We start from the raw sequence: 12495 nt of genomic DNA on the forward strand, positions 1-12495 counted from the left end.
GAATGAATTGGGTTCCAGTTTCCACTTATGTGGGTCCATTAGAATTCTGCTTAAGTCATCTGCCAGTGAATTTTGTTTGCCTGGCAGGAATTGAGCTTGCAGGTGTACTTAGTTGCTCAAGGCTGTGTTCCAGAGAGCCATGGCTAATCTGTAGAGTGGGTAGGAATGAGTTCCCCCCTGCTTGTTTATGTACCACATGACTGTGGTGTTGTCTGCGTTTATCAAGAGTTGTCCTGGAAGGATAAGGTATTTAAAGGCTGTCAGTGCATTTTGTACAGTTAACATTTCTTTTTGATTGATATGCAGGTGCGTTTATGTATAGTCTGATGCGTCTGTTGTCAGGTTTTGGGCAGTGGGGGGTTGAGTGAAATGGAGTCCCTTGTTGTGGTTGCAGACCTCTGCCCACCAAAGGAACTCTGTCCTTAGGCAAGGTATGATCGGAATCACTGTTTCCAGGTCCTGTGAATGTTGACACCAGAGACGTTTTAAGTACCATTGAAGTTTTCTCATATGCAGTCTTGCATATGGAATTAGGAGAATGCATGAGGCCATGAACCCTAGAGCTTGCACTATTTTTTCTTGCAGATAGCTGGGTTTGGGTGGCCAGTAGTTTGAAGTAATTTGTCAAATAAACCTGCTTTTCTGGAGTAAGGAATGCCATCTGGGAAGTTGTGTTCAAGCTTGCTCCCAGAAATACAATTTCTTGGCCAGGTACTAGATGTGATTTCTTTTCGTTGTTGGTATACCCCAGAGAAGTTAGGAGTCTCTTTACAAATGTCAGGTACTGAAGTAGCAATTCCTGACTGTCTGCTTGAATCAGGCAATCATCCAAGTATGGGTACATTTGAATGTTTCTCTGCCTGCAGTATGCAATGGCTGGAGCCAGGCACTTTGTGAATACCTCGGGTGGAGTAGATAAGTCAAAGGGAAGTGCAGAGAACTGATAGTGCATAGAGCCTGCCCTGAAACGTAGATATTTCCTGCAAGATTCCCTTATGGGGATTTGCAGATAAGCTTCTTTTGAGTCTAGGGTGACCAGCCAGGAGTCCTTGGCTAGCATGGGCAGCAGCTGTTGGAGTGTAAGCATTGTGAACTTTGGTGGCACCAAGAAGATGTTGAGAATTGACAGATCCAGGACAGGATGTCAAGAGTTTTCTTTTCTGGGCACCAGAAACAGTCTGGAGTAGAAAGCCTGTCCCCTTTGCTCTGTTAGAACAGGTTGAAAAGCCTTGATACCGAGAAGAGAAAGTACTTGCTTTTGGGGAAGTTTTCACTGAAATGAAAGTCCTCAGGAGGGGAGGCAGAGGGAATGGAATCCTCTGCATCTGAATCCTCATAGGTGGATAAGTGTATGTCCTGGTAATCAGAGGGGTCAGAGTTATTGGACTCATGGTCTGTAGAATCAGAAGGAAAATTAATTATTTGTCTTTTAGAGGTGGAAGGCTGGCTTCCCCTAATTAAAGTAATAAGGTCTTTAGCCATTCTAAGCATTTGTTTCTGAGGCATGGGAGCTTGAGAATGCACTTTGGTTGTCGGTTTCCTAGGCGTAGTGCGAACTCTGGGCCTGAGAAATTTGGTAGTTTTAGTCAAAAACAAAGTAGTCAGTTTAATACAAACATCAGAGGGCTTGAACACACCCTCAGAAGCCGGCACCTGCACAGTGGCTCCGGACCCATCCAAGGTAGAGACATCTGCAGGTTCCATAGTTGAAGCAGCATCTCGTGGCACACTGGACTCTGAATGGGTCTCAGTAGAGGCCTGCAAATCTGTAGAAGCAGGTATCAGGGGCTGCAAAAGCATCTCACTGAGTACCGGCGGACTGGCGACTAGCTTAATGGAAGCATTGTCAGCAGTTTTGGACCTATGCGGTCTGTCTCTGTCTTTATCCTTACTTTTTTTGGAAGTTGGAAGGCTTAAAGAAGCCATTTCAGAATACGGAGAATGAGAGCGAAAGAATTTAATGACAAAGATAGCCCGATGATGAATAGTTCTGGAGTTGAACAAGGCACAAAACTGACAGTGAGGAACGTCATGGTCTGGGCCTAAAGAGGTGACACAGTAAGAATGAAAATCTCTGTGAGGTATTTGCTTTCCACGGGCAAGACAATTGTTAACTTTTTCTGACATCGGTTAGAGCAAGAAAAAAGGATCCCCAATGGGGTACTTAGCTTTAGAAGACTTCAGGTTTGAAACTCGAAAAAAACAAAAATTTTAGGTAGCGGCCGACCGGCACTTGCAAACTGCTTCTGCTTCGGGCTCCCACATGGCAAGAAAAGCTGATGTGATGGCATCGGCTGCATGTTTTATACCCCTGACGACCTGACATCATGGAAGAGGCAACAGCATCCGATGTGGAAATCCCAAGAATCTGGTATTCGGGCCGACTGGGCAGGCAGATAACCCAAGTGTAATGACTGCAGCAGTGAAACACGAAGAACAACAATCTTTCAACCCATATCCAACATGGTTTCCAACCCAGCCACAGCACATCTACAGCAGCCCTATTATCCTTTACAGACACCGTGAATAAGGCCAGAGACACAGGTTGCTATAGCCTCTCAGTATTCCTTGACCTCTCTAAGGCTTTTGATATGGGTCTCTCACCCAGTACTACTGAACAGTCTGTCTAATTTAGGCTTTTCACATAACATAGTAAAATGGTTTCAAAGCTACCTCAAGGATCGTAAACAAGCAGTGAAATGGTCCAACGAACTCTCACCCTTTCTCCACAACAGTACTGGAGTTCCTCAAGGCTTCAATCTTGGAGCCCTACTCTTCAAAATTTTCATTAACAACCTTCACACTTCCTCCCACCCTGGAACTTTCATTCAATAAGCTGATGTTTCCACCATAATCTGTACAGCTCAGTCACTACCAGAACTGCTTTTAAAAACTCAACATTCATTTACTGCAGTGAAATTCTGGCTAAAAAGTGCCCAACTCTCTTAATCCAAAGAAGGCTAAATTAGTACTCTTCCATCCCAAAAACACCTCTCCTGTCACCCAACATTTCAACATCTTTGCATCTAACAACACCGTCACAGAAATAGTGTAGGAAACCAAACTTCTACGAGTAATCATTGACAATAAACTTTCCTTTGAACATTATATACAGCAAAATATAAAGAAAACTCATTAAAAACTTGGACTCTCATATAGAAACAAACATTTCTTAACTACAGCAACCAAAGTTTCCCTAACAAAAACCTTTTTACTTCCTTCCCTTCTTCATGGTGCCCCTATCCTAACTTACTAACAAACTTCTACCCTAAGTAAGATGGAACAGTACTTCAACAAAGTAGCTAAGTTTACTATATACTCTAAATATCACAGACATCACTGAAAAGTGCTACTAGAACTAAACTGCTAAATCCTAGCAGTCTAAACATGAAACTGCACTCATTGCAAGTATTCTTAACCCTGGAAGATGCTGACATTTGTGCAGTCACAGAAACCTGGTTCAAAGCTGCAGAGAGCACCCTAGCCTTAACAGGTTACTCATCCTATCATACATTCAGACCCCAAACTGTGGGCAGCAAATCCAGAGGAGGTGGAGTTTCAATATATATTAAAGACACACACACCTCCAGGCTGGTCAAACAGTATGATGCACAGGAGACACTCCATGTGAGTTAACCGTTGACAAGACCCCTATTCCAATCATAGCTAGCTGCAGGCCCCCAAATTTGACTCAAGATGCCAACTTCACCTATCTGGACCTCTTCGAGTCTATCAAGATTTAACCCTTTACCCTGATAATGGGTGATATTAACTATCCAACCATAGATTGGAAAAAGTACTCATGCCAGAAAATAAATGCCCAGAGATTACTTGATTTTATTAATGCAAATGCCTTGGAACAGCTAGTTGATATCCCCACAAGAGGTGATAATATCTTGTACTTGGTATTAACCAACATGAGTAACCACTGCAACACCCCTACAGTATCATCCTCCGTGGTAAGATCCGACAATAAAGCAGTCACTTTCAAAGTCACCATCTCCCCTGACCCTCTCTCTAACTAGGGTCAAACAAAAAAACTTCTCCATAACTGATTACAACTGCCTGAGGGATGGTATAAATAGCTTCACAACCCCTTCCCCCTCTGTAGGAACTGGCACCAATGTCCAAATCTATACCAAAGTACTATACGAGCATTTACATAGATGCATGGAATCAGGAATACATGACAGGACAAAATCATCCTCCGCAAGGAAGAGTAAACTTGTCTGGTGGACATCTGCAATAAATAAACTTTATAATAAAAAACTGCTGTCCAGGAACAAGAAGGAACAGGTGTCCAACTGGAAGCAATCTTTCCTTAGCCTGAAGCAGAAAATAAGATGACTTGTGAAATCCTCTAAAGCCAACTTTGAGTCCAAATGGCCACATCTACTAGAGATAATCATAAAGCCTTCTTCACCTATGTCCACAATCTCAACGGAAGCACCCAGATCTGTTCAGAACTGGTTGTCAAGGACACCACATACACAAATGCTGTATATATAGCCAATCTACTGGCTGACAGATTCAGTGAAAACTTCACTCCTCTGTTCCCCCATCAGTAAATCAGGACATCCCCAGTACCTGACCCCTCCCCTAATCTCTAGGGAGCAGGACATCACTGCCCTCTCAAAGGCAAAAAATATAGCCTCCATGGGACATGATAGCATCCCAGGCTGCATCCTATATGAACTCAGGCAGGAACCTGCAGCACCATTAGGCACCCTATTCAACCAAAGTCTCAGTATTGGCTTTGTCTCAGTCGAGTGGAAGACAGCCACTATCAGCCCTTTACACAAAGGTGGAGCATCCACCAATCTGGGAAATTATAGCAAGGCCATGGAATTGATTATCATAGACCTCATTAACAGGGTCATTGGCAACCTTCAAACACTCAACCCACACAGTCTGGCTTTGTCAAGGGGAGGCCATGTCTGTTAAATTTGGTCGACTTCTTTGAGACAGTCATGGACGAGGGGAAGATGGAGAACACCACCTACCGTGACCTGGTCAAAGCCTTTGACACTATTCCCCACTCAGGCATAATAAATAAACTCTCTCTACTAGGCATTAATCCATATGTTACTAGATGGGTAGCAAAATGGCTCACTGAGAGAACCCACCTAATCAAAATAGGGGAAGCTACCTCAAGCAGTAGACCCATAATGAGCAGCATATCCTAGGGATTGGTCTTGGGGCCTCTATTATTCAGGATATATTTCTCTAAGGTCCAGGCCAAAACCAGTTGTCTACAGCTGGTCAAGTTTGCAGATGACTGCAAGCTGAGTGCAGTCATCAATTCCCCAAGTGATGTGGACATCCTCCAAGAGGGTCTCAGCCAAACAAATGACTGGTGCCAGAAACATACACAAACACACTGAATGCCAAAAAATGCATCATCATCCCCTTTGAGGAGAGTGATGTTCCCACATATCACATTAATAACAATGTCCTAAGCACGCAATCAGTCATGAGGGATTGGGATCCCAGGTTGATAGCAACTTGATAGTTGTATGGAAAGCTTTCTACATGGCCCACCTCATAAGTAAGAATATCTCATTAAGGGACAAGAAAGTCATAACATCCATGTATTCTTCCCTTATAAGGCCAATTATTGAGTATAACGCCCCTTTCGCCATGTACCTCGTAAAGCACATGCAGCAGCTGGAGAGACCACAGATGTTCTTCAACAAGAGAATCCAGGGCCTCAAACATCTACCCTATACAGATAGTTAAAAGCCCTGTCCCTCTACTCAGTTTCATACAGACTTCTCAGAGGTGACCTTTGTCTGGCATACAAAGCAATCTCAGACCCCATCTTGATGGGACTGTGGCATATCAGCAAGTCAAGCTCCATTTGAGTGACCTGCACGCATGACCTCAACCTGGTCTGAGACATCAATAGGACTTGTTGGTGGATAGATTTGTGTCCCACAGACTCCCCCATCTGTGGAATAGACTCCCTCTCCACATCAAGCAGAGTACCTCATTATCCCTTTTTAAATGCAGGCTGGTTAACTGGATGGGAAACAAAAAATACACCCCTGGGATTCCACCTGTGTCCCTGCTGGACAAGGGCTTTGGATGCTGACTTGTCTAAACATGGGATAAACTCTTCGCTAGTCTTATAAGGGCCTCAGGGCCAATAGCCTAGTAACTTCCTATGATATGATCCTATGATCCCTACGATCAGAAGACAAAAATATCTTAGCTATCTCAAAACCCACAAAAAAAAAACAAAAAAAAAAACCAGGTCTCTATCTCTATCCATAATATGTCTCTAAACTATGGAATTCATTACCTCTTGCTACACCAGGTCTACGTTTGGCCTAACCTGCTTTAAAGCCTCTTTACATGGCTCTGCTCTTGTATAAATCCAACCCAATGCTCGGCTCTTCCTCTTCCACACTAGCTTCATTTTCTTCTTCTGTCACATGTCACCCCTTCACAGTCTGCAAGATCCTAAGTGTCTCCTAACTCCTCCTTTGTTTCTATACCATATCTTTAAGCTACTGCTCAGTCTGTAATGCCTCTATTCTTCATATTTCTCTCTCACTATCTTTCTGCATCGCTAACTCTTCTGCTATTATTTTCCTCCCTGAATTTTTCATGTACTATAACAGCCGATGTCATACATTGTACTACCTACATACTACTTTTGTACACGTTATCTGCTCATAGGTTATGTATATGCTGTTAGCATGACTAAAATTGTCTATAATTATATAACTCTAAAGAATTGCCCAGATGTGTAGTACATCTTGTAACCTAGTTTACATTCTGTCAATGTATTTTTACACAGTATTCCTCATGTCACTTGTCAATACAATATGATGTATTTGTATTGTACTGTATATGTGGAGCTTTTCTCCCTGGGCGTCCACTGAAAACGGGTTCTGTAGACTCATTCGATCCACCCCAGTAAACAAATGTCAAATAATTAAATAAATACAGTCTACGTTGAAAATGTGAATGTCATCTTCCTGGTACATATGTGGTGAGGCTGCTTTTCCGTGGATGCAAATATTACTTCAAAAAAATAAATAAATAATCATTCCCACCCACTCCCCTTCCTAATTATATATACTAACTCTGAGATTGCACAATCCTCAAGGAAAGGGAATATTCCACTACCCAAGCATTGTTGATCTCACACGTGTGTCGATTGTCTGTACAGTTGACCAAATACTGATGATTAAACAGCTGTCACCCAACTCAGTGGAACCTATATATGCCTACGGAGTACAAAAGTCACAGACTGGGTTCATTAGAATCTTTATGTGCTGGAAATAATATACCCCTTACTGTGGTATCACAAATAAAAAAGAAATCAGTATGACATAATGTATGGAGACAGAAGGGTAGTTCTAAAATCTTTCATCCTTGAATATTGGAATATGTAAAAAAAATGTTAACTTTCTATTAGACAAACCACACAAAAACTAAACCCATCATAACAGCTACATTTTGATGAGGTGCAGAACAATACTGCATGTAGTACTGCATTGTTGTGTCTTTCGGCTTTTCCCGGTTAGGGGTCGCCACAGCAGAGCTCCGGTCCGCTAATGATTGGTAGTTGATTTTTACATGCTGAGTTACCAGCCCTGACGCACAACCTTCAACGAAGGTATGCCCATTCATGCATGTCTCCACGCAGAAGACGCTCTAGCTGAGAATCAAACCGGACAGTATCTTACTGTGAGGCGACAACGCTACCACAGCACCACCACCGCGGGTCATGTAGTACTGCATTAAATTTGTTTAATTAATGCTGACTTATGCTCACAGTCACTGCCACTTACATTTCCAGATCTTTTTGAGTTCCTTATTCTTTACATTTTAAGGTTGGCTGATTATTTTATTAAGTCAGTACTGCAAAAACAAATCATCTGCCATTGTGAACTAAATCATTGTTTGCAGTTGCTTAAAAATTAATATCTATACACAGTGTAACTGATTTAAAAAGGGACATTTACAAAAAAAAAAAAAACTTTTTTTGGCTTTTTAAAATACATCCAACTTTTAAAGTCATCTTCCAATGTAATTGATTTTCCAAAGCTTGTTAATGACCTATCGATGGAATTCAACTAAACACTTGTCACCAGTCTCCTGGTCCTACTTTTTGCTCTCTGCTAGAAATCAGTCGGCAGTCTACCACATTAAATATGAATAGGTATGAAAGCATTATGAACACCCTGGGATAGTAAAGGGGAACATGTCTTTCTGTCAAACACATACTTTGATGAATCCCATTTCAGGGAAAATATTTCACCAAAATCACTTACAGCAACAGTGGAGAATTCCCTTTACTAAACACTGTTATGCAACCTTGGAGTAGGTATATTTAAGTTTGCGGTTGTGGAGGTGTCCCTCCTACCACAAGGGGGTTGCAGTGGGGCTTGCCCTACTGTACAAAACAATTTGTTTTCAGGTTCGATGAAAGTGATTTCAGCAAAATATTTTCAGTGAAATGAGAATCACTGAAAGTGTTGTTCTGTTGACATGGATCCACTGCAGACAGAGGTACAGTGTAAAATGCCATTAATGCATCCTGGTAAACTGGGGCATCTCAAATCATACCTCAAGTGCCCTGCATACATTCTTGCAAAACTTAACTAGAATATACAGACAAGAATTATAAACTAAAATGTGATCAGTTGGTAATGAGTACAAGCAATCTGCCACTGAAAGACCTAAGATGGTTCATTATCGGATCTTAGAGTGGCTCAGAGTCAGCCAGTGTTGAAATACTCATCTAACACTCCACGTGAATGAGTAGTTCATTAAGGGTACTTTGATCACAACCCTATTAAATAATTCATGAACCATTTCCAAATGTGGCAACAGCTTCACCGCAGCTTAGCGCAGCCACCCCATGCTCAGTGACCACTGCCTGCAACAAGCTGAGCTACACTGACATGGGGGGGGGGGGGGTTGCTCAACAAAAATCCAAGTATTCAATTAATATATTACTACACACACAATTTTAACCATCATTAAATACTTGCTGTTGCTGCACAGGACAGGTACTGCAGCAGGGCAGAAATATAATCAATAAAGTAGGTGCAAAAACCTTGCATGGTACATCAAATATCCCTACCACAGCACTGATTAAGTGCATGGGCACAAGAACCATTGAGAGAGGGGAGGGAACACCCTCCCACTTTTGCAAGACCATCTTGTCTTGTCTATCCCCTGTGGTGTGGCAGCAAAAAACAAAAACTCTATGGTGGCATCTTTAAGGACGACCGAAGGACCCATGCATGCGTCTGCGTCGCTAAAACACAGTCCATACTTGGCACGAAATTATAAACTTCCATTGCCTGCCTATAAAGCTTTTACAGAGAGTTTCAGGGAAGGAGATGTTTCATATTTCATATACACGCTGCTGCTTAAGTGTGGCTCAGTACTGATGAAATCTTTTTGTGAATCTGTAATACTCCAGCTGTATAGTTTTGGGGCACTTCCGGCTGCCACCTGCAAATGTACAGCAATGTTTTGAAATGTTGCTAATATACCTTTATAGATAGGTGGGGATATATTTTTTCTAAACTTTTCATGACCACAGCATTTTGTCAGCCTAGGACAGCTTGTGGTTTTCATTCACTCAGTAGCATACATTTCTACAATAACGTTGCTCATCTGCCATTCAGTGTTACTACTTATTAAAGCCATAGATGGCTCTTGTGGCAGCTTGTACTGCTTCTGCATCTAGCACTTCGCCAGTAGAGGAATGCCAGGTCCTAACACCTACATGTCCCTCAAACCCTATGTAAGACAGAGAGAAAAAAAAGTCCATTTGATCTGGCAGTCGAAATATTAGAGGAAAGCCATGTCCTAAAGTCAATTGTCACCTTGACCTATGTGAGAACTAAAATAAAAATTAAATGATTAAACAAAAAGTTGGATCTACCAGTCACTCTCCCTAACAAATTTCACCCAGGGTGCCTGACCCCTTCGCCCCACCCTGGCTACGCTACTTATAAGCCTCAAATGGCATACCATGCACCCTAGGGCTAGTGACATTAGTGAATTTAGTTTCTACCCACAATTTCAACTCATAGCCGACTCCTATAGTGACCACATGTACAGCTACTGCCATTCAAGGAGTTTACTAGGCAAGGAGGGGAAATAGAATTAGACTGCCAGGCCTTTCTACTATATCACACATGCATGCACATACAACTGTGGATAGTTAACAAGTTTGTTTATCAAAAGACAGGCTACTTGTGAAATCGCAGTACTTACACCAACATGATACCGCTGTACACATATGGTGCATGGAACTCCAGTACAAAGAATTTCTATAACACTTTCTACGATGTACTTTGAAGAAGAAACTTTCTTGTAAGAGCATGTTAACACTCTACCCTATATAAAAAAGGGAAAGCAAATCACAGTAAAAAAAAAATGATGTGTTACGTTATAAACTATCTAATGTATGAAAATATTCTGCAATTTGTTTCATTCCCATGAAAGCAGCATCCCTGAGTATGGAAGGACTTTCTACAGTACACAAACTGTTTTGTTTCATAACCTTTGGGAGGAGGAACAGCCACTTCCTCAAATATGGGGATGAACGTTTCATTGAAATTACTGTACATTCGAGAGCAAGACCTTGACATGATTAAAATGCAGACATAACTTGAGTAATTACTCAACAATGCTTTTGTGTTGTGAGGTCATATTTAACACACCATGTCCTGGCAGAGGACTAGTTCTACTCATTATCCATTGCAACAGTCAGACAAAATGCATGCATAGATCATGTGTGATGATTCACAACCAGTGGGAACAATGTTGGAGGAGTTTACTGCATTCCATACTGAGGACTTATTAGCTGCACATGTACTTTAGATAAATGATGTAAAATGGCTGAAAGAAAACACACTTTAAGAAAGCTGGAATATGTTAGCACAGCTTTTCAATTATTCTAAGTGAGTTGCTATTGGGCCATTACATAAAACCAAGATCTTGCATTTACTCAACAGAAGTCATATATCATTTTTTTTTCCTTAAAGGTGCAACATTTAAACAGTCTAACAGAGAGATTACACACATCATCTTACAGCATTAGGATTTTGCAAGACTCACTGTGGAAGCCTGAGAAAGCTCGCCGCGGATGTTGATGAGCTGATTCTGCAAGGACTCCTTTTTGTGTAAAAGTTTCTCTGGAAAGACTGGTTGGTTTCCAAATAACTCCAAGTCATGGTGCGTGGACATCAAAGCACTCTCCAGGGTCTCCTGAAATTAGCAAGGCATGTCAGCTTAAAAATTCCTAGTTCAATATCGTTATCACTAACAAGTAATTCTAACCTCATTAAGGCGCTACTACTTAATGCATTCAAGAACAATGATATGTTAAAAAGTTAATTGCAAAATTGGTGTACCTGACAGAAGAGGGATGTTCCACAAAAGAGACAGAACACATAGGAATCGGGGTAGTCAGCACTTTTTTACACACACACACACACACACACACACACACACACACACAGTGTGTGTATATCTATCTATATGTGTGTGTGCGTGTGTGTGTGTGTGTGTGTGTGTGTGTGTGTGTGTGTGTGTGTGTGTGTGTGTGTGTATATATATATATATATAGATATATAGATATATATATATATATATATATATATATATATATATATATATATATATAGACGTACTTCATAAAATTCAGTTACAAAACGTTAAACCTTTTAACATTGAGACAAAATGATTGGAAGTTTTTATGAGCGAATCTGCATAATATCAAAAGTTGAAATGTTGAAGCACCTTTTGCTCATGTCAGAAAGCATTCTTATGAATGCAGATCACGCTGGATTCATAAGAACAGATTCTACACTTAAAATGACAAAAACAAAAAAGCACCATTAACAACAATTTTGCTGGGTGGCAAGCCCCCTCTGCACCCCACACCCCCTGCTAATTAACTATACCAACTCTGAGACTAGTGAAAAAAGTGATAAATTTCCTGATCCTCACTGTACGACTATCTCCATTCCATTTGTTTCCTTTGTTTAATTTAAGTGTAGAATCTGTTCTTATGAAGGCAGTACTTTCTGACATGCACAAAATGCGCTTCGACATTTCAACTTTTGATATTATGCAGTTTCCCTCATATAACCTTCCAATGATTTTGTCTCAACGTTAAAAGGTTCGACATTTTGTTAATTCCATTATATGAAGTAGATACATATATGTATGTATATATATATATATATATATATATATATATATATATATATATATATATATATATATAATATATGTGTGTGTGTGTGTGTGTGTGTCTGTGGATCTACTTTATATATATATATATATATATATATATATATATATATATATATATAGATGTGTGTGGATAATCCTATACAATTTAAGACAGCCACCAAAGAGCACTTTAAAAGTCACTGGTCCTACCACTGCAGTCTCCCTGCTTAACATCCCCTACTTCTCATGCCTTAATATACTTTCTGCCCTTAACTC

The 12495-nt window shown here is 40.7% G+C and overlaps 1 protein-coding gene across 19 annotated transcripts in view; it reads right to left on the minus strand.

The window, feature by feature from the left end:
- The window catches only part of PLEKHA6 (pleckstrin homology domain containing A6), a 1822600-nt gene that overhangs the window by 243252 nt on the left and 1566853 nt on the right, over window positions 1-12495 (minus strand). For all 19 annotated transcript variants that reach the window (XM_044076969.1, XM_044076965.1, XM_044076964.1 and 16 more), the window contains one exon: window positions 11098-11247. In XM_044076969.1, coding sequence (XP_043932904.1) covers window positions 11098-11247 — 150 coding nt within the window. The remainder of the gene's footprint in view (window positions 1-11097; window positions 11248-12495) is intronic.

This window comes from Protopterus annectens, chromosome 7.part0 (genome assembly GCF_019279795.1).
Source record: "Protopterus annectens isolate FY-2018-M chromosome 7.part0, PAN1.0, whole genome shotgun sequence".
NCBI classification, from domain to species: Eukaryota; Metazoa; Chordata; order Ceratodontiformes; family Protopteridae; genus Protopterus; species Protopterus annectens.